Source organism: Clavelina lepadiformis, chromosome 8 (assembly GCF_947623445.1).
Source record: "Clavelina lepadiformis chromosome 8, kaClaLepa1.1, whole genome shotgun sequence".
Taxonomy (NCBI): Eukaryota; Metazoa; Chordata; class Ascidiacea; order Aplousobranchia; family Clavelinidae; genus Clavelina; species Clavelina lepadiformis.
In genome coordinates this window covers 7,596,582-7,620,206 of record NC_135247.1, presented here as the reverse complement: position 1 = coordinate 7,620,206, position 23,625 = coordinate 7,596,582, and the positions used below count along the sequence as shown (strand labels likewise).

At 34.8% G+C, this 23,625-nt stretch overlaps 1 protein-coding gene and 1 long non-coding RNA gene across 4 annotated transcripts; one reads left to right on the top strand and one right to left on the bottom strand.

Annotated features, from left to right (window-relative positions):
- The first annotated feature begins 2,319 nt into the window (after nt 1–2,319).
- On the top strand, nt 2,320–2,968 carry LOC143469659 (uncharacterized). The gene is made up of 2 exons (XR_013119177.1): nt 2,320–2,460; nt 2,789–2,968. It is a non-coding gene; the product is annotated as an uncharacterized LOC143469659 (long non-coding RNA).
- Nucleotides 2,969–3,113: 145 nt separating this feature from the next.
- Nucleotides 3,114–19,078, bottom strand: LOC143469656 (epsin-2-like). Of its 3 annotated transcripts, none has more exons than XM_076967416.1 (7): nt 18,654–19,078; nt 13,231–13,371; nt 9,024–9,128; nt 6,503–6,589; nt 5,761–5,902; nt 5,055–5,248; nt 3,114–3,877 (listed from the first exon to the last, which is right to left on the bottom strand). In XM_076967416.1, the coding sequence occupies exons 1-7, from the start codon at nt 19,005–19,007 to the stop codon at nt 3,269–3,271; spliced, it is 1,632 nt and encodes a 543-aa protein (XP_076823531.1). In that variant the 5' UTR covers nt 19,008–19,078; the 3' UTR covers nt 3,114–3,268. The 3 variants fall into 3 exon arrangements, with proteins under 3 accessions (XP_076823531.1, XP_076823534.1, XP_076823533.1); XM_076967419.1 differs by lacking the exon at nt 18,654–19,078 and adding an exon at nt 13,778–13,988; XM_076967418.1 differs by lacking the exon at nt 6,503–6,589.
- Nucleotides 19,079–23,625: the final 4,547 nt, after the last annotated feature.

Here is a 23,625-nt window from a genome sequence, read left to right as displayed (position 1 = left end):
TGGCTTTGCAGGGTTGATTGTTATCGAGATACTGGGCACCCCTGTTCTACCGCATCTAAAATACTGGCTCCAGTGGGAAGGGATGCCACCCCCTTTCACCGCACATTCTTGCTAGTGCTGTACCCTTCTTAGTTTCAATTCAGCAACTAACCGCATATAAAAAGTATTCTGTTAAAAAGGGGTTTCTCAATTGGGTCAAAACATATAACCAAGCAACAATTGGTTAAACTTTAATTGTACAAGATAAACATTACAGGAGTAGTAAGAAGTTTCAGTTGAAACAAGACATAATAAGCTATGTGTACTATACATATTAACAATCTAGAGACTTTCTAGCAACAACATGCACAAAATGTGTAGATTCTTCACAAAAATTTGAGTTAATGAAGAAAACAATTTCACTTTTAATATGACGCAGTTAAATCATCAAATGTTCTATACGAAAAATACAATTACCTTCAAGGAGAAAACATAAGAAGTGAATGACTGGAAGTATGCGAAATAAAATACAGGGTCATCCTTCACTTCTATATATTATAAATTCAGTGCTTCCTTGATTATTTGATCTGGTTGGGACAATATTTTTAGAAATTTGAGCAGATAAACAAAAAGACGGATAATTGAATGCTTATGTTTAAGAGATGAACCAACTGTTTTACGTTTCACCTTGTCTTTCGAATATAAAACCATCTCAAAAGTAGAGTAGGCCTATTGGCTTTAGTTTTAATAATGAACTAGAATCACAGTAACATTAATGAGAAGAGGCTATATCAGACACACTGTACAACTATAGCATCAGGCTTCTCAGTTCATTTAATTTAGTGTATTGTTTTGTCATGAAGCCACTTCATTAGGTAACTGGATAATCGAATGCTGGTGTAGTGCCAAAACCTGTGCCCCCATTGCGACGTCATAGATTTCATTCTGATTATGGCTTTGAATCAGCAGAAAACAAGTGCTAGCACAGCCAGAATATTGAATTTTAAATACTGGCACAGTGAATAATGAGCCAAATTGAAAATTAAAGTTGAAAGTCTGGATAATGTCTTCATAATAACAGCGTAAGCAGTCAAGCTTACACTCAACAGTCAGAAAAATAGGTGTAAATAAGTTTAAATTAACAAACAACTAAACATTACTCAGAAGTAAATGGTTTTTATGACCATCACAGCTCTTGTGTTGTCAGAAAGAACTGCTGAGACCTCAGGCCTTAAAAGAAATCGACAACAAAGTGTTCAATATCCCAACTCGGCCAACTGCGCTAGCCAATAGTTAGGTTACAGCTCCTTTCATGCCGAGTTAAAACTATAATTGGATTTGAATTTATGATGTCATAAAGGAGGGACAGGTTTTGGCATTACACTGGTCAACCGACGTATGGATAACCGAGGAAGCACTATATATACATTTTCTTTATACTGAAAAACAGTAATCATGTAAACAAAATGTAACTGTGTGTTAACTAACAGACATCAACTGTAATAAAATATCACAATTATAAATAAAAAATATTTTAAAATGCTAACTATTATTACACTGATCACCAGCTTTGGAATTTCCTTAATAATTTGGAAAATGTATGCAATTTTAAGTTTAACTTATATTCAACAAATAATATCCACCATACAGTTGCAGTTTTTTTACATTTAATTTCCAATCTTTCCACAAAAAAACAATACCAAAACCACAAAACTGCAGAGTTCACCTTCCTGTAAAAAAAGTTATTAAGCTAGTTATAATTACCTCATAAGGTAATGACAAATAATTCTGTATTTATAAATCGCCACTTTTTCAACTAACGTTTTCAACATCCATGTTGAAAAATGAAAATTTAGCAGATTTTTTTAATACAAGCACAGAAATATGTAAATAATCTTGTTACCATCATTCCATAAAATAACATTATTGTAATGTGGAGAATTGTATATTGTACAATTGGTCACATTCAGAAAAAACTGTTTTAACCATTTTAAGATTAATAAAAGTGACGTTTTTACTTTATAGTGTAACACGTTAATGAATATGTTCCAAAATGAGCATCTAAATGGGTGTCAAAGCTTTACATTGTATAAAAAAGTACAGTTAAGAGCATTGCTGAAGAATATTAGAGCTACTGCTAACCACATCATAAATTAAAGTGTTATAGAAAAACTTTCTTTGATAACTTGAAGTTTTTAGGAGTATTTTATGGATTTTACATTGTCTAAAGAATTTTACACTAAAGTAACAAAATCAGATAAAACTGCTTGTCAAAATCAAAGTAACAAATTATTCATCTAATAACTAGGCCAACACAATACTGAAGTAAAATAACCAACTGGCAACTGCAGACAAATTCACGAAGGATTGTCAAACATATAAAATAACATCGGCAGATGACTGCCATGTCTTCATAATATCAATACATATAAAAAAGTAAGCTGACACACTTTTAAGGTACTTGACCATTCATACATTAAGGCAGTGATTCCCAAACTGTGTGCCGCGGCACACTAATGTGCCGCCACAGATTCTCAGGTGTGCCGCGAATCTTTATGGAATTTTGGAAAAGAACTGTATAAATATTTAAAATAAGGCATGCAGACAAGCATATGCGACTCAAAAGCTTTCTAACTGCTTCAATAGCTGATAAATAAGCACATGTGACGATGAAACCAATTATGGCATTGCAGATAGAGTAGGGTAATTTGTTAAAGCAACTTTTCTTCTCTTGTAAGTGTGCCGCGGGCGTTTTATAATTTTTCTAGTGTGCCACAAGCTGAAAAAGTTTGGGAACCACTGCATTAAGGGATAAAAATGCTTTGTTTGAAATACACAATGACAAGTGAATTTGATGTTGTGGATAGTGTAACTCAGCAAGAAGGGCAAAATGTAAGTACTTATAGAACATTCTCCAAACAACTACACCATACAAAGTAGTAATAAGATTTATATAAAACATTTTGGTATGCAACCATTAAAAAAAGAATCAATCAGTGTCTGTCATATGACATTCAACGGAAAGTAAGGCTTCGTAAACTGCAAGAATTATTATCACGTATACCAAAGTGTAAAAATTGTGGTATGAGTGTTTCTGTTCAGCCTTTTTAAGTTGAAGAAAAAATTGTCCTAATAGCATGACAGCATGTTCAATTGTTCATGTATACCTTTGTTTATTGTATATGCACTACACAGTAGTACAGTACACCGAAACTGAACAATACATCAATTGAACCACAACCATTGCACATATATTTTGCCCTCATGACTCTTTTACTCCACTTCAAACTCAAAGAAATGGATTTTTATTAGTCTGTGTGCTGGCACCACCTGTTATAAAGGGTTGAGGCTGCCCCATCGATGCTCCTTGAGATTGCAGTGCTGGCATACCAAATGGTTGGATAGGCTGCACACTTGCTTGGGTAGTCTGCATACCGTACGTATTCATCATTGGCATTGCATTTAATGGCATCATTGGCAAAGTTGGTTGGGCCATAATAGTGGTACCAGATGCAGGGCCAGCTGGTGTACCAATACCTTTCATTTGATTTAAAGTCATTGGGTTTTGAGTTGGTTGGTGATATGGAGAGGATGATGATAAAAATGGATTCGCACCTTGTTGCTGAGTTGATGGTCGTGTGACTAGGTTGTCCAAATTAACCAAATCTGAAGCTCCACCAAGAAAATCTTCTGCAGCTTTTTTTGAGGGATTAGCTTTTGAATTACTTGGGAATGATTGATCAATAGATAAGGCATTGTTCATTGCTATCATATCAAAGGGTTCCTGAGCACTGGATGCTGATAAACTGGAAAAAGGATCTGGAGCAGCCGTGGTGTTGTTTGTGGAAACATTCCCAGTAGATTTAAACAAATCCACATTTGGATGAGCTGAAGAATCCTGCAAACAGAAAAATTACAATTTGTACAGCTACTGCTCGAATTATTATAGTATTAAAACTAAAATCTCTCAGGGCTTATCTTTCTGTCGATAATCCGATTTTAGAGTAGTACACAATAACAGCAGAAAATGTCCTTGAGTTTGCCAATTGTTTTATTTCAGTTTGTTCTTAGATATATAATTTTTGCCTACACAATATTATCAGTATCTATATGAATAAATACAGAATCAAAGAATAACAGAAATGACTAAAGCATAAAAACTATAAAGGTGAAAACTTTAAAACTGGACAAACATTGTTGTTGTATTGGCTTTTCAGATAATTGTTGTTAGTTTACTATATGTTTATGAAACTTGGTATGAAGGCGTCTAAACTTAAAATCTTGATCATGTTCATAGCTGGAGAAAAAAATTGATTTTTCAATATCTTTGAACTTGGTTCATATATGACTATGAAACTTAGCACTAATAAGCACTATAAAGTGATTTAACTTTTCAAATCATCTTCGACAAAAACAATCTTAGCATTTTGCCTTCCGTTTGAAATAACTGAACCTTTGTGTCAGAGCTTTAAAAAACTTTAAAACAAATGTTTTAGCACTTGTGAACTTAACACTTTGCACATAGAAGCGGATAAGCACAATCTATCTTCTGGTGTAACGATTTGCAAATCAGTGGAAGATCAGTTTGTCCTTAGTGGCGAATAACTGAAACTTTTGTGACGGGCCATATCTTTGTGTTGTGTGCAGCTCCAACTCTTGGACACTTAGTATGTTAGCATGTTGTCATGGACTATCACGTTAAGTGGATCCTGGATGAGAAGTTTTATCTTTCCTTAAGTGGTGGAAGATAAAAAACAGTTAATTATTTTTGAAGCATTTGTTTTTGCATGGATACTTCACTAACTTTGGCCATTAACTGATATGACTATGATCCTTCACCATGTGTACAAGTTATTGAAAATTATTTATTTTCTTTCCATTGAAGTTGATGTTTATGCTTGACACTGATCAAATGAATGAGTCCTATTGCTCATTCAATGATAAGAACGATCCATATGTAGATTAACTCAATCTTGTTGTTACTTGTTATTTGTTTTTTTCTGCATTTATTCATAAAGGTGCTGATGATGCCATGCTATTGTATGAATTAGATTTCATCTACTGGCAAAACTTACATTGAAAGTAGTAGGAGGGATGGACCAAGGATCTGCTGAAGAAACACCACTTAAGGGCCATGGATCTGTCGAAACAGGTTGAAGGGCACTTGTTGATGGTGTAGTCCATGGATCATTCACTTGCTCTTGACCGGTCAAAGCAGCAAAGGGGTCAACTTGTGCTGAGTGGCTCGCTGAAGGTGCATGTTCGGACTCTGTAAGAGCGATACAAATGATCGTACACTTATACGTACCAATCTAAAATGCTTTTGATCCTAAGAAATCCAAAATCAGCACAGTAACCCACTCTAAAAATAGTTTGTCAGTGAAAATGTTACATTACCGTTAATTGGTACCAAATGCTTTCCACATCTTTATCAAAGTTTAAAACTATTACAAGAATAACTAAAATAAGAAACAGGATATAGTTTGGCACTCTTATGTTAACTTTATATTTTTCGACACGAGCTTTCGCAAGCACAAGCTTGCTTCTTCAGATGTACTGTGAAGTCTGTGAAATACTATGAAAGAATAATTAAAGTACCCTACTGCCAGAACATACTGGACTATAACATGAAGTCTATGATAACCTACCATAACAAGGAATGAGCTACTAGATATCATGAAAGTGCAAAGTATACTGATAACACATTGCAAAATACAATATATTTCAAAAAGATTTATGAGTGTGGTGCTGAAACTACTTACTTTAGAGCAAAGTACATACCTCCCCAGGGAGATTTTAATGTTTTTGCAGCAGCAGAGAGGTCAACTAATTTTTGTTTACTTTCAGTTTCCTGTTGAGGTGGAGCCTTTTTTGCACTTTCTGAGATTGCCATTTCGAGGCGAATTTTATCACTGTCAACTTGCTGTAAAGGCAATATTTTCATAATTTTATGCATTTCAATAACCATCAGAAAAATCTATACTCAATACTTATCAATAATATAATTTAATTAATACTATAATAAAGGTTTACCATATAATTTCGAATTATTCAAATTAATTAACAACAAATTCTTTGGCTAAATCCATTCTTGCCACTTTTTCCTCTTAAATAAAGTATAAACCTAACGTGTACAAGCCAGCAAAAGCAGTTGTTGCAATTGGTTGAAAAGGTATGTTTAATCATTGCAATTGACCAAACCTACCTTGACAAACATAAAAAGTTTAACAAACTTTAGATTACATTTTGTGCAGCTGTAGTGTGCCTGCACAATGCACATGCTTTTCACTTGAAACGTATAAAGGACCTGCGACATTTTTTGTCTTTAGTGCAGCCTCTTGAAAGTTAAACAAAGTTTAAAATACTGAACTGTCTAGAGCAACGAGTATTACCTTGAGTGAAAGTATGTTGCTGAAAAGATTTTCTACGCTTTTCTGGTTTAGATGAACAGAATAACAGATGTACTGTAAATGCGCATTGGCAGAGAAGTATAAGCAACAAGAAGTACCAATTTTAATATTACTTTTTTATCATTTTCAGCTTCTTCCTTGCTCATTGACAAAGCAAGCTGCAATTGTAATTCTTCTTCACCAGCAGTTTGTGGACGTGCCTTCATTTAAAATAATTCAAATTATTGCAAAAATCACAAATGAAGTAAAAATAAACTGTAAACAGCCAAAAGTTATGATGCTAACAGTCTGATTTCTAAGAATATGATAAAATTTATAGTAGGGTTGTGCCAAAGCCGAGCATCTGGCACAAACGTCAGCATTTTAAGTGTTGTCACGAACCCAAGCTTTACTTTTGGTTTTATCCCACTGTCTCTTTGCTGTGGCCATCATTAAGTTAAAAAATTAGGGCATAACATGTCACACGTATAGGTGGTGTCACTGGTACTTTTCATTAAAAAGGTAATCGCACTAAAATGATTGAAAATACAAAATAGAAGCCGCCCTTGATTAGAAGCTGCAACAAATGATGTTAAAGTATTAATCTATTGAAAGTCGGTAACACACACAATCTTCTGCGATAGATACTCTCTTTATAGTAATATCTCGCAATTCAAAATAGAAGCCACCCTTGAAACCCCTCAATTAAAAGCTGAGCAAAATAAACAAAAATAAAAAATAGTAGCGTAAGTAAGTATTATATATATGGTTGCATTGAAACTAAACTGCCTTATGTCCATATTTTCATTTTTGACTTTGGATTTTCCAAAAATAATGCATTTCTAAAAAATTGATATTTTATGTCCATCTTTTTGAAAAACTTTTTATTGAACAGCCTTAAGTCCTGGACCCAGCCACGCACATTTCTTTTGATTACTACTTTAAGTCAAACAACCTTATGTCCAAACAACTTTGAAGGTTTAAAGAGAAAAAAGATGTATAAATGTGCAAGTTTTACAGAAAATTAGTGTATAAGTTATGTGACTGTTATAAGTTATGTCAAAGTTATTTAAAAATTATCAAAAACTACAAAAAAATATAACCTACCATTTGTCTTCATAAAACCAATTAACCAATCTTCATAAAACAGTATTGAGCCTCAATAAAACTCAATAAAAATTTGTAATTACTGTTTCAAAAAAAAATATTAACTTGTTAAAATAATTAAAGTTACTTTCAAAGTAACTATCAAATTCCTAAATAAAGTCTTCTTTGCTTATGTCCAAAAACCAAAAAATATATTTCAAACCAAACAACTACCGTATTTACTTGATTGTAAGCCGCGGCTTAAAAAGTTTTTTTTTTCATCATGTTTGCGGCTTAAATTCAAGGGCGGCTTACAATCAAAGGTGGCTTACATTTTTTCTTTTTTCTTTTTGCCTTTTTCCTTGTCGACTTTGCCATAGATGTTTTGCCGTACTGCGTTGTCTGATACCGACAATTGTGAAGTTGTGACGAGCATTTTAAATTGTCACATGCATTTATGACGTGCATTCGAAAGAAAAAAAGGAGTTGCATTTTAAATTGTCACATGAACATGGTGATGCTGATACTGAAGAAAGTATCGGTAATCTCGGTGACATTATCGATGATGATGACAATGACAATAATGAGCGTGAAAGTTAAAATAAACCTCTAAACAGTTTCAGCTTTGCGTGTAAACAGTATATGCGGCTTACAATCAAGGGCGGCTTACAAACAAGTAAATACGGAATACGTCCAAAACAGGGTTGAAAAACGATCAACCCTACAATTGGGCGAAAATGATAAATTGAATGCAAAATTTAATGCAATTAAATTGTTTAGTTACATTGCATTTGCCCAAATACTCTTTCAGGAAAAATTAATAGCTTATAAAGCTCTAATGTTTTGCAAATATCTGCATTAAAAGACTAAAGCTTCTTTTCTCAAAATATGGTTTTTGGACTTAAGGCACTTTAGTGTGAACGCAACAATATATGACTGAAATTTGGAAAGCTTTTAATTCAAAATTTAGTTTTTTTTAATATATATGTAAGTTAATACACATAGTCCTATTTTGTAATGTCGTGTCATATTTTGTAATCACATACATGGATTAATCTGCCTAGCTCCCAAATATGCTAACAACTAGCAACTATCATACATACTATCAACCACCTCTAAACACTGCTACACAAACAGCTATTCCGTTTGGTTACCTTACGTAAAACAATTTCACCTAGTAAAGCGCCTACATGCAGTATGTCATGCCGCTTGGCAATGAACCGCCACGAAAATTGAAACTACGTAAAGTTACGTACCGTACATTGGCAAGAAAACGCTAAAGTCTAAGTTGCCATAGTTGAGCTGGTACGTAAAGTCACGTAGCATTGCAGTGAAAGTGTTAAACTAAAACTTGCACTCTTGCACCTAAGGTAGAGACTATCTGTAGTTAAAATCTACCTTTAATAGTTATTGGTATAAGTCTCTATTTTACTTGTGTTTTACCTATATGCCGCCCACAGTCTTATTGGTGAATTTGCTATATCCAAAGCAAAATAAGTCTGTTAATTTTTTTTCAAAATGCTGCATCATTTAGCGCAAGTAAAACACAGAAAATTTCAAAATATTAACCTGCTCAATTTCATGTGACACTGATGAAGTAGTTGCAGTGGTTCGTGATGATGGTATTTCAGGCGTTCGTTGTTGTGGAGTAGTACTTCCATGACCATAAACAACCTAAGAAAAAAAATCGTTAGACAATATCCACTTTTAACTTCTGCTGTAGTTGCCATAAAACCTTGAAACAAGTTTTGAATAAAATCTTGGACTCATTCCTTTCTTCATGAAAAATACTGATCCATACAAACTATATTTTTTCTAATACAAAAAAGCCAATCAAACCTCAGTAGAGGAGAGTGCTGAAGTATGGCCCAGTGTTATTGAATAGTTAAAGAGTCATTCCATGTATAATCAACCAGGCCCTGTAACCACTACTCTTGGATTTTGATATATCTCCAGGCGTTTTCGAGTTATTAAAATTTGAATTTTTGTGCCACACGATGGCGTTTGGTTAGTGAGCACTGGTCACGCTTCATGATTTTCTTTAATATCTTTATTTCTGAAGGTAGAATAATGAAACAAATGTTGAATTCACCATTTTTGGGGTCAAGGAATTCATTTAAGCACATAAAAAACCTATATCACACCTCCTTCATGGAGTAAATTAAGTTTTTTCATTAATGTCAAAGTTCAAGTTTACGATGCAATTACAAAAATAGCAATCGCACTGGAAACATAATTTTTGCACTTTTGTGTAGCATGGTTCATGTATTTTCATATATCCAAAAATTGGAAACTTGTTTTTTGTGCTTTAGGAGTAAAGTTGGTTTTAACAGCAAGCACTATTTTTATGATTCTTATAAGATATAAAATGCAGATTTGAGCAATATCGTATAACTGGTCATGCATATATGCAAGGTTGCAATTCCAAGGCACCAACTGCTAGTGTTTAAAGATTATTCACCAAAAACATTAATTACTGCCTGCTAAAGGTGCACTCTGAGAGAGGTTACAGTAAATTCGAGTTCCTTTTTGAACTTCAATTTGGCCTACTCCTATTTTGATTCTTGATCTTAGTACCATACCCAACAAAAGATCTGGCACACGACAGTAAAAGCTATTGCTCAAGCTAGTAACAAAGCAAATTGTAACGATCATTTGCATGCAAGATTGGCCCTTATTTAAATACTTTATACCAAGATATCAACAGTCATTGAAGTGTTCACATTGTGTGATCACAATGGTCTTACTAACAAACAGACATTTTTTTTCCAGGTTTTCCAAAGTACTGATGTTTTTCTGCATAAGGCTTGCAAGTACTTAACACATGTAGTTAGTTCTTAAGGGAATTTGCCATTCCGATCGTAATTTATGCATTTAGCTAACATAAAACATAATGCAATTTGCTGTTTTGATTTTGCACAAGATTTTTGGTGCAGCCTTTGTTGTTTTAGCTATACATGCATTGCTTTAAGTCAGGGATGACCAAACAACAGCCCAGAATGCAAGCCACCAACAGGTGTCATCCAGCCAGCGAAAATATAAGCCACAGTCACAATTGTGGTAAAGACTTGCACCCAGTACGTCTTTTATTCTTCCAACAAAGATGTACAATATTAGCTGTAAACAGAGAGTTTTGCACCCACTATGCTGCTGTGATCTGCATGTGTAGGTAGGAAGAAAGTTTTAAACTACAGTATGATCATACAAGGCCTGTTTTACAAGGATATTCAAAGCAGTTAAATTCTGTAGCATTATGATGTCAGGGTAACGATCTCAGGTAAGGTAATTTTTCAGTCTTAGTTAAAATATAACTGAAAATAAACTTCTTTTGATGTATTAGTCAATTAGTGTATCTACTATTTCTGTAACAATATGTTGTATCTGGCGCTCCGAGTATTATAACATCCTTTATTCGGTCGTTGAAAGAAAAAGGTTGGACACCTCTGCTTTAAGTCTTGTGCTTTGGTTAAGTAACAGTTACTGACAGCTCTGCAATATACTGTACATTAGTGCTTCTCAACTGGTAGGCTATGTCACAAGGTAGGCCAAAACCAGTTATTTTTAATGTTTTTTCAAGGTTTTGTTTGGGAATAAGGCTTATTGCAAAATTGCTTAGCCAAGTTTTTTTACAATTAGTCTGTTATATCACAAACGTTGCTATATGAATAAAAGCTTGTGAAAATATAGCTACCGTATATACTGGGGTATAAGCCTCCTTTGTTGACGAAAATATTGGACAAAAAATGAGGGGGCTTTTATGTCCGACCAAAAATCTGGAAAAAATTTGTCTAATCGAATTCCATTCGTGCGATAAACAGACCAGCGTGATCATTTTTAAACAACAAAATTAAAAAATTTAACACATGAGGTAATTGTTCAAGCCTGTTGACTCGTTGTTGAAAATCATGAGCGAGGACGTACCAGTAACTGAGAAGCTTTTTGTCTGACTTTCAACTTCTGTTATTAATGTCGTTGCATTCGTTGCCTACTTTTATGTTAGAAGTCATTGCAACTACATCATTTGACAACAATATCTTTATATGAAAAGAATAAGATGAATATTATGGTTACCATTGACACTATGAAGTGTTTCATATAGTTTATTTATCGACCATGTTTCAAAAGGATTGCTTTAGTCTAAAATGTAAACAAAGCCTCGGTGGGGAATGTGGTTAAACTTTTCACCAGACAAAGTGTCTCAGCTGCTCATGTTGGCAACACGGAGCTGCATTGTTATTTCCCTAAAGACTTCTAAGGAAAAAAGGTGAATACAATGCAATATATAGGGGCAATGGAAGACTGTGACATGTACAGAACTATCAGACTAAAGCGATAACACTGTTAAGCATAAAGATTTAAAACTGTGTTAAAAAGACAAATGAAATGAGACCAGTTGCAATAATTTGTTGTTTGACTCTAGTTTGAGTCAAACTAGACTGAGTTATCTAGTTTGCGTTTATCATCTTAATTAAAATACTGCGTGTGTCAGCACAATTTAATTAACTTACGTATTTAAAGCTGCCATTTCATGTTTTCATTACTTATTAGCAAAGAAAAAAGATGAGCAAAATGAATAAATGTCTTGAACTTTTTCTTTTGCGATTATTGCCGAACGCCAGCATCTACTGTTGCATTTAATTATTTTGCAGCAGTAACAAATGAGAACGTCAATGCACACAATTTTGATGATGTTCAAGTAGTGGTAAACAGTCACCTTCTCTATGACACATAACGTTTGTCACAGGAGAAAGATGCGAGGGGGGCTTATACGTAAGATAAACGGTATTGTGGGCTGATGAAAGAGGTCAAAACTTTTATTATTTCCATTCAAACCACGTGACTAAAAATGGAGGTCTGTAAAATTTTATCATCTAAATTAGTGAGCCTCAAAATAACAGTTAATAAAAGTGGGTCGCAAGTTATACAAAAATGAGAAGCACTGCTGATACAGTTACATACTAAGTAGCTTTTATGTAGTTAAATTTCAATGCAAATTGTTGGAAAACATCATTTAGCTATTGATACTACTGCACTATTGCCTCCTTACTGAGTCTATATTTACGGTACCTCATTAGATCAATTTCGCTTAACACAAATTTTATAGCTATTAAAACAGATACTCTTTCCATGAGAAAGTGCTTGGAAGATACCACATTTATTCTACATAATGAATTTTTAGGTTTATGCTTCACAATTGACAATTGTTATCTCACAAAATGTTTTGAGTGTTGTTGAAGCTTGTTATAATTATAATAATTTAGAGAAAAGTAAACATCAAACAAGCACTTCAATTGTTTGTGATGGTATTTGCGTCCATTTTCTGCATTTGCTACGAATCATGCAGATGATCTCAGACTAAATCAAATATCCTGACAGGCCAATAGTTGCTACCGAGCCTGCAGTTGAACAGCATTGATCCCAACCTAACTCCAAAAGTCAAAAATGTATTGAACATTGCATTTGACTTAATCCGCCATGAGAAACTATATAAGGCAAATCAAGTTACACTCCTTTTTCTTTCACATGTCTGCATGTGATTTTCTTTCTTTTCTCTCATATGTTTGGATTTTCCCCTTATTTCTCTCCAGAGCATGGTAAGCAAATATTACCTGGCACTGGTTAATCACTCATAGATAGCATAGTTTTTTTTTATGTTGAACAAGCTACATTGAAATTTTTTTCCAAAATTACATAGCGGATATTTGGATGTTGCTAACAGACAAAAACACAAAAACTTTATGGTGGAGGTTATTAGCATATAAATATAATATCATACCTTATGATCACTTCCTATGCCAGTTGTTGTTTGTGCAAATCTTTCCTTTGCTTTGAGTGCCCTAGCTCTTTCTGTTTTCAAACGTTCATCATCTTTCAACAAATTTACAAGCTGTTTTGACTTTTCTCGAACATTAGAGCCCTGTTTCAAAAAATCATTTGTAAACAACACATAAGCCTAAGATATCATATGGATTTCATTTCCGTAACATCATCAAACCACGTTTAATCTGTTACGAAGCTAACTGCAAATACTCTATTAACAGCAGCATATGTAGGCTGCCCACCGACCTAAATATCTCGAGTATAAACTGCAGCCAATTTTTACGTGGAAAATTGCTACAAAAGTTTTTTTTCAGGTAGGACTGTGTTCAGCCAATCCATCTATAGTATTTATACATTAAATGCAATATATACTGTGCATCTGGTAGGCAGGCCCTTAGGCCAATGCGACTGCGTTTTTAAACAAAGAATCCATCCTGTAGAAGCTTTTGACACATTGATCATGTAGAATACATTTAAAAGCACTATGTAGTGGTGAAACACACCTCACACCACCTTTCCAACTCAAATTTCTTGATCTTAGGCATTTTTATCTGAAGGCGGAAGGACATGGGTAACCTCTGCATGGGTCATCGCCAATGTTCTCTTGACCAGTTTTGAAAAGAGCTGTCCATTTCTTCAATCAGAAATAAAAAAGAAAAGTGTGACATAATGTTGCCACCAGCTTCCCTAGAAATTTCTTTGCTTTTTTTCTTCTGCAGTACCATGAAACCAAAAAGAACAGCATTCACTAAAGAAGACATTTTTTTCATAGTAACAAGTAGAAAATTTTAATTTTTTCTATAGAGCCCAGAAGAGAAGGTTATGAACTCAAATATCATCCCATGTAATGTGACAGATGAAATATGTACTTACTCCTTCATGATTGGGCTATGAACATATTGGACTCACCCCAAGGATGTTTTCTTCAGTATACCACACAGCATCTCTTTCTAGTTCAAGGTTGCAACAATTTAAGTTGCCATTAGAACTTAAAATAATGAATTAAACCTTGGTTTCTTAGCGGTTTTCACTGATTTCATGTTCCTAATATCGTATTCCTCAAGGTATTTCGGTTCTTGGTGAACTTTTTTTCCGCATGTGGAGGGTATTTGTCGTGTGGTTTTGAAACAGGCTTGACTTCTTTATCGATGTGTAGTTTCGCTTAGTATCCTTTCAGCTTACCCATGCCTTTGACTATGTAAGGAAGTATTTGACACCAGATGTTAACAGTGTCCTTACATCTACACAACTGACCAAGCAGTCGACGCTAATGGATTTATGCATCTATTTATGCATTTATCAGTGGAAGATTTCAATGATACAGCACTAACGTCATCTATGCCATCTGCTGTCAACGCTGCTCCAAGGCAGATTAACTCTAAGAAACAGGATTAACTTTAAGCAAACAATTCCCGGGTCACACAAGTGATATCCGTCATAAACATAACCATAAACCAGTAGCGGAACATTTCAATTCACCGGGCCACAACATCAACGACTTAGCATCATCGCATTACGAAAAAAATTAATTTCTAATAACCGTCTTGATCACAGAATTGAGGAACGGCACACTATTCACTTCTTTAATTGCATTAATGACGGCCTTAACAGAGATGCCGGTTTATAGGACTTTATAAATAAATATTCATTATTTGACTTAAATACGGCTTTATTCCCATTTTCCTTTCATTTACCAATCTATTTATTTTATTACATCATAAAGTGTTTTGTGATTGCTTGGATGCATGTAGATATTTCATGACAATTGCGATTGTTGCTTCCAAGCAGACCTTTACCTAGCAATTTTGAAATATTTTTTGCCATTACGCAGCACACCTGAAGAAGAAAGCTTTTGCTTGCAAAAGCTTGTGTAGAAAAATAAGAAATTAACCTTTAGAGTGCCAAACTATACCCTGTTTTTTTATTTTACAAGAAACATAGCAAGAGTTCCTTTCATAAGCTGTCTTGAGACAAAGCTGAACTATGCCCGAAAAAGTCACATTGCTGGTTTAGTTAACACAACAAAAAAACAATATCTCAAGCGAAATAGGGTAGCACTTGAGGCAATATTTGAAGGCATAAGATTTCTCACTCAGCAAGGTCTAGTTCTAAGCGGACTTAACGACAGCAAGTCGAACTTAGACAAATGCTTAAACTACTGAGGAAATATACTGAAGATGTGTCACTCTGGACTAAAAAATCAGCAAAACCGAAATGGATGAGCCATGATGACAAAATAAAATTTTGCAAATTACAGCAGAGGCAGTAATCCGAGGTATCGTATCGGTATCGCTGACATCAATAAAGCACAAAGTTTTTCAGTATAATTGCAGATGAAACTACCGATGTTTCAAATCAGGAACAGGCTTCCATCTGTGTTCGTTATGTTGACCAGAATCTATGTACCCAAGATGTTATTCTTCGAGTTTTAGAATTTTTTCTGATGCATGTGGCACCTATTCATGCTGAAGTTCAACGTCGTGGCATGACTATAGGTCATTTTCGCAATCTTAGCAAAAATCTGCTTATTACCTTGTTTGGTTTTGGTGACGAACAGCGTGCGTTGAAAATGAGCTAGGGCAATGTATTGGAAAACTTTGCAATTTCGGGTTAAGCCCATCCATCGCGCAGTTACCGTCTATGGTGCAAGATTATGTACATGATCGCACTATAGTCACCCAATTCAAGGATGATTTTCCAGGTAGACACTCTGACACTGTGTAACTTAGTTTATGCAGCAAAACAAAGTATCGCTGAAGGCAAACCTCATTAACGCAATGCGATATTGATTTCTTTCCTGTCTACAACATATCAGTGGTTCCTGGAGGGTAAAACTGCAAAAAGGAAGCAAGTGGCGCATTCCAAAGTTTGCCGCAGTGAAGCGTGTATTCAATGATGTCGAGTCTATAAATAGACGAGAATTAGCAACGAAGATTTTGATGTGAATTGCTCATGTGTTGCTGTTTGTTTTCTTTGCAACTTTTTTCCGCAATCTTAATACTTTTTAATACTGATGCTTTTTTGCTTTTTTATCAGGTGTTACGCCTCATGTGTTGTAATCTTTCTTAGGTGTTATGCCTCATGTGTTTTGTTTTTGCTTCACATGTTTTAATTTTGCATTAATGATTGCAGTTAATGTGTCTAGCAGTCTGTTTTTAAGCTAATGTGTAAGATTAAGTTCTGACAACACCTAGGCTACTGTTAACAACAGACCCGGATAATCGCATAAAATAGCTTGGCAAATTGACTAAGCGATTAAACAATTTTGTCTGTATTCAAAACTGTTTATTAATAAGTGTAGGTAGGTAACATCTTCCAACCAAACATGACTTATTGCAAGTTGATGCAAAAGCAAACTTGCAATAGAAATGTTTCCAAAAAAGTGCGCCTAATTAGGACATTTGAAAATATATTTTATTTTATTATGTCTGTTTTTTACAACAATCTTTGACACAGAGAATTCCCAAACATCTGAATCCATGAACTTTTCCACCCTACATTTTGTAACCTTCGGCACCTATGCTGAGACTATTCTTGTTTATTACCTCGTAGGCCTAATACTAAAAAATTGCAATGCCACTTATGGCTTGAATTAAGAACCACTACTTTTTGTTAATAATATGTATTATGTTTGATGAAGGTAAAATATAAATATCACAAATAATAATATTGTCTGTCAACAATAAAATATCGTGCCGTTGATATCAAAGTCAGTTATCTGCCTCTTTGAATTTCTTGGCGTATGGTCTTTTTCAATGTATTTTCTATAGAATGACCTCAACAATCTAATCGAATTGCGTCGCTCAACCTAATAAAATGGATGCGTACAGCAATAAACTAAGAACATGTGAGCTACAACATGTTCCAAACTAAAATAGTCAGTATTAAATAGCATTAACAATAGTTGATTGCTACAAAACCTTGCAAAAAAATCAAATAAACAACACACCAGCAATAGGATTAATTTACATTAAAACCTTCGTTGTCAAATCCAGTCTAATTATAGACTTGATGTCACTGAACACATGTTTCATTGAAGCGAACTTTGGAACGTGCCAATCGCTCCCTTTCAGCAGTTCTACTCTCAATGGACCACTGGATGAGTACAACAATAGGCTAAGACGATGCTTTTGATAGCAAAACGTGAACCACAACAGGTTCCGAGAAAAAACTAAAATCGTCAATAATAAGTAGCATGAAGAATAGTTGACTGCTGTAAAACGTTGAAAAAAGAATAAATAAACAATAATAATACATACGCAATAGAAGAAATTCACACTAAAAACCTTCGTTGTCAACTCTCGTCTACTTATACACTTGACGTCAGTGGACACACGGTCTACTGAAACACACTTTGGAATGCATCACATGCTTCCATTCAGCGATACAACCACTGATAATGTTGTAGTTAGGAAAAAAATCAATATTTTTTGGCATATGGTTAGGGACAGATGCTAAAACGTTTCCTTGTCCAACGTGTGCCATCCTATTTCCATGTTTAGTGAGTCCACTTTATTAGGTTTTTGCACTGGCCATGGGTGGAAATAAACTGCTTTATGAAACATATTTAACAAAAGTTTACATCCTAAAAGACACCACAGAAAAGAAGGAAAAAACTTTAGTCACAAGAAGAACTAGAATTTAAATGCGAAGAGTCGCCTTAAGACCACTCATGTGACCGGGTGTTTTTTATGTACATACCACAAAACGCGTAACAAATCCAAGCGCATGTTATTGCTTCTAATAATGAAGAAGATTTAAACATTTTTTCATATGACTGAAGATCAAGTCCCTCTATAAGTAAATGAAATAAAAACTTGTTCGAATTTATCATCATGGAACGTGCTCCAACAAAGTTCAGACAACCAATGCGAAACATGGCCTAAAATTAATAGTCTGAAAAAATTAATTCAGATAAGACGGTCAGACTGCATGCAGTGAGCTATTTTTAGTGTGTGGTTAGATGAAAGATAAGTCAACAAAAGGACATGAAAAGTGATATTTTTTGTTTGTTTTTTATAACAATCAGTGTGCATTTTTTGAGGGAAAATCTGAGTGATTTAGAACCATATATATATATATATATATACGTCACTTGAATGGTGAAAATGATAAGAAATGATAAAACAAGTCACTCTGAATGTTTATGTAATAAGCAACATCAATATTTAGTAATTTTTGTGTGGTTGGTTTTTTGTAACGTAGTTACAGATTGGTTGGAGAAATAAATAATGTCTAGGGAAAAGGTTTTAATTGTATTTCAAAAGTTTGCACCACCTTTCAAATATGATCTATGTACAAGTCAAACCTAAGTTTGATGACGAAGATTGTGTTTTAAAAATACAACTTATTAAACCTAAAATTTTATAAGCAAATTACCTGATCCTTTACATCACGATCAATAAATTGGAAATCTTTTAATGTTTGAATTGCAAAGATATTTTCCTTGCATTGTTGCGCCACTCGTTCTGAGCCGGTTTTTATCAAATAATCTAGAAGAACTAATGCTTTATAAACATGTCTCCAATTTTTCCCATGATCATTAATGCGTTTCCATATCATGGTCATAATTTCCGAAAAGTAAACAACGTTGTATGTCATGTCAGCAATTTCTGACATAAGAGAACTTGAGGGACCCCAAGGATCATTTGAAGTTGCTTCTCTAACTTTAATTTCAGCATCAGAGTAGTTGCGAACAACGTTGAGAACATTTCTTCTTACAGAAAGAGCCATAAGTACGCACCACAATGTTAAAAATTTAGGCAGGAGCTTTCTAAAAATATTCTAACAAAGATAATTAATGAAATGATTTAAATACGCATCTCAAAAAAATAGTCTATCTACTTGGTTACATCATCTATTACTAGTGCGGAAAACTATCTTACAATAAAAACACACGTTATTATGCTTACAAATAAAGTTATGAAATAAAGCCTACTGAGCATTTGAAGTCTGGGATATAGGCCAGTCTTATAAGTTTATGAGGTGGCCATGCCACTACATAGCAGCTGCTACTGGGTAGTTGCCATCTCATTACGCATACTCGGGGAGGATCTAGAAAAAGTTTTAGTGGTGTATCTCGTTGATTTCAGGTTTTGAAAATGGAGATTCTGTCAAGTTCATTGTACATTGGTTTATTTGGTTTAATATCCCCATTAATAGTGCATTGGTTAGTGAGATAAAAATATTTGAACTTTTTTGAAAAAACCATATCATTCTTAGTCTATCTCGCTCAACTGCTTACTTTCATGTTAAAACATCAGACGTATAAGACTACATGCAACTTCACAAGGGTAGTTCATCACCAGGGGTAATGCGTTTTGTTGGCCACAATGATACAATTGAGGAAAAAAGGAATATGTTTGTTAATGATGTTATCTGAATACGTTATCTGAAAAACGATTGTTACATAGCAACTCAAACACTGCTGCAGTGCACACAGAGGCATCCCACATGAATAAAAATACTCAATTTGTGTTAGTTATTAATCAAAGAAATGTAATTTTAACGTCTTGTTGGGCAGTGATTTTGGCTAAAAGACAACGTAAGCCGTCAACAATAGGTCAACGCAGTGCACCAGTTTCGCTAGGAAATGATTGTTGTGTCACAAACATGACTCCGCGTAACACCAAGCAAACTGCTTTCGATTAAAGATTATGCAACATAGTGACTACAAATGGGATATTTTTTTCAAACTTGGACATGTAATTTTAAACTTATACTTGGAACCACTTCGCACGTACCATTGCTTTTGATTATGTTTTTCATATTCGTGCTAAAAATTTTATACAAAGCTCTTAATATTCGATCTTATTCATTACACCACACTTTAAAGCAGCGGTCGGCAAATTGTGGGCCGCGGTCCAAATGTGGGCCTGCAGGCAAAATATAATGGGCCGCATATTGTATTCTGTAATCAAGTAAATGTGGGCTGAGTGAGTTTTATTTTATTAGCCAGGTTAACTTGGAGCGCTTGCAATCCACTTCTTGATGTTTTTCCCATGTTAAGTAAAGGTTAACTATACTAATAACGTCAAACATCTGGAAAACACAACCAGTAACCTCCCACTCACATAGCGTTAATTCTTACGCCATATTGAGAATGCAAACCTATTTACCAAAAATCTTCATTGTTATATAAGTCTTAATCCTAATATACTGAGAACCAGGTTGACTGACAAGCGTGACGGCTTTTCGTGCCAAACTATATCCTGTTTCTTATTTTACTTTAAAAATTGGTTAGCTTGGTTCAGATAACATTAACAAAACCAAAGGTGGGGTGGACAATCCAATCCACTGGACATGATGGACAAAATGCTGGCGGTAAGATTGTCAGTAAATTATATGCAACAAAACGCTTACAACATGATCATAAAAATAATTGAAAGTTGTTACATCACTACGTCTCGTAGCTTGATATCTTTTATAGCTCGGTATTTTGGGTAGAATTTCTGCTCATGTAAGTGTTTTGTGCCCCTTAAAAGTAAAGATTGGTCTATGTATTTCGTTATAGATGTATGTGTTGGGATGAAATAATGGCTTACAAAGAAAACACAGTATGGCACAAGAGATCATAGGAGTCGATTCTGGGGGAAGGGTTGGGGGAAACGCACCTATGGTATATACCATAGACGTTTTTCGTTTAAAGTTTAAAAAATTTCATTTCGATTTGAGTAAACGTATAAACAAAAAAAAAAAAATAAACAAACAATTAAGGTTTCAGTGCATGCCATGATGTCAAAATTTGCGTCTTTGCATTTCTCGTCAAAACTGTTGTACTTTCAAGTCGGGTGCAGCACTAACAATTGTGAACTTCAACACATACAATTTGGATGAAGTTTAGGCCTAGTAGAAAACAGTAACAGTATTTGTATTGTATATATTGTTTAGGAAGTGTCTATTTCACTGGCTACTGATTACCCAATTTGGAAAAAGCTGTAGGTATTTCAGTAAACGGATAGCCGGCCAGTGAACGGGTGAAGTAGACACTTATTTAACGATCGCTATTTACCAAAGTAAGAATATATGAATATAATAAACGGTAATTAGGCTAGGCTAGGCTAATCTGTAAATGATTTGAATTGAAATGTATGCTAATTTTCAAATTAAAACGAAGAACAATGGAACCCAGTCAACAACTTTCCCGTTATCATGACCACTTCAACAAGGCACAGAATATTCTCTATTGCAATCTATATAAAGTGACTATTTCATGATATATAGGTCCCGCAAACCTGTTGCAAAAGATAAGCGGTTATAGGTCAGGAGAATTGACATGCAAAAACTTGATTTTTTCGATCGCATATATTTAACCATGTAAATTGCTGATTCACTTCGATTCTTTTTTAAATTACAAATTTTCTGGGCATTGGATTGTAAAGAATTCGCTCAGGTGAGTTGCATATGAATTATACCCAATGAAAAAAAATTCAAAATCTTTAGCCTAGTCATTTTACAGTGCTTTGAATCTTACGCACTGGGCTTGTCCGTTATGACGTCAAGATACGTGGCCAGCGAAGATGTGATATGAAATAAGTAAGAGTTTGCGTGTAGTCTGCGGCGCGTTACACAGGCTAATTTTATTTGGCATGTCAGGCAAGGTGTAAAATAATCAACTAGAAGTATATACAAAAAAAATTACTATAATTAAACGCGCCAAAGATATTATGCAAACTCTTACGCATGTAACGCGAGATCGTATTGAAATAGTCCAGCGCGAATGATTCAAACCACAGTAAAATAAGAACTATAGGCGACATATTTTTAATGTTTTTTTTATATTGAAGCATATTAGGAAGTGATTAATCCCCACTGCATTGATTAGATGTGTGGAGCAACAATGCCTACTATGAGGTATTAAATGTATATTCTGCATGCCTTACACAGAACAGGATCACAAAAACAAGCTTTATACTCTATAGGCCTAGCCTAGGTCTATGGCCGAGGCTATGTAAGCAATACGGTCCTATGTAGAATTGTTGCGCCATAGTTCAGTGCGAAATCCATTAACTACCCTGCTAATACAACCACATTACGGGGTTCTACTGTACTACAGTTTCCGTGTAAATTAATCTTGGCTAATCCAATCCCCTCATACCCTCCGACACAAAATCTCACTTTCTCGTGATTAGGCTAGGCCTACTGATGGGAGATGGTAACAGCCGGAAATCGGACGGATTTATACGGATTTCCAAAAATAGGTAAAAGACGGACTTTTACAAATTTACTAATTTGGTCGGCTAAATAAGTGTTATATTTTCATTTCATATTTTATCAATCAACGAAATTGTTTACGGATTTTTCTAGTCAATGACATGTAAGTGTGATTTAGTTTAGCTACAGATTTTTTTATACTGAGACATTCACTATAAAGTCAAACGCTAAAACGCTAAAACGCTAAAACGCTAAAAACTATAAACGTTTTTATAACATCTGACCTCAATAACGCAGTGTGAACAAAAATTTGTTGTAACCAGACTATCACAACTCAAATGTTAAAGCTTCTGTTCTTTATACACTGCAAAATGAGAGTTTATATGTAAGCCAGAACACAATATGAGGGACTAAATCTCACCCATATGAGCACAAACAGATGCTTAGCTTCGGCGCTGTTGAAGTATAATCGTATTTCAATTTGTAAAAATTTGTATTCCTGGTACGATTCATTTTTAAATGTTGTTATGACCTCGAAACTCAAAACACTAAATTCAAGTAACTTAGGTTTTATTAAAAACAGAACAGAACAGTCCTAAAACAAATAGAATCAGTCACCGGCGGAATGTCACCACATTCTCCCCCGGTTAAATAATTATAAAGTAATTACAATGTTTGAAAAAAAAACTACAAAGTCCATTCGCCATATCTTTGTGGAGGTCTTCTCTCTCTCGTGGAGCGTCTGATACTCGGGGTTTGTGAATCAGCCTCCACGGAAGACGTTTCCTGGTGTCCATCGTTTCGAACGTCAGTTACTGTTCGCACATTGTCACCATTGTCACTGGTGCCTGTAGGTAAACGTAATTCCGGTGGACGTAATGGTGAAGTCACATCCGACGTCGCGGCTTCCTCAACGTCATCGTCAGCCGGGTTTACTTGTGGGTAAGGCGCAAGGTCGGAAGTTGATACCGTACTCTCCCTTCCATTTGGATATCTAACTCGAGCAAAGGTGGGGTTCACCATCATTAATTCAACAGGATTGCAGACTGGATCGCCTTTGTTTCGCACGAATCGACGTAGCAGTACGGTTCCTTGATTTAGCAACCACGTAGGCATCGAGCTTCCCAGAGTTGCCCGTCTTGGAAAAGAAAACATTCTTTCATGTGGAGTTTCATTAGTGGCCGTACACAACAACGAC

What these genes read in the sequence shown, in the direction of transcription:
- LOC143469656 (XM_076967416.1), bottom strand. Translation starts at nt 19,007, where the DNA reads ATGGCTCTTTCTGTAAGAAGAAATGTTCTCAACGTTGTTCGCAACTAC. An exon ending in GCATAGGAAGTGATCATAAG is followed by an intron (nt 9,129 to 13,230) that starts GTATGATATTAT and finishes TTTTTTTCTTAG; the next exon opens with GTTGTTTATGGTCATGGAAG. An exon ending in ATTAAAATCTCCCTGGGGAG is followed by an intron (nt 5,249 to 5,760) that starts GTATGTACTTTG and finishes TCGCTCTTACAG; the next exon opens with AGTCCGAACATGCACCTTCA.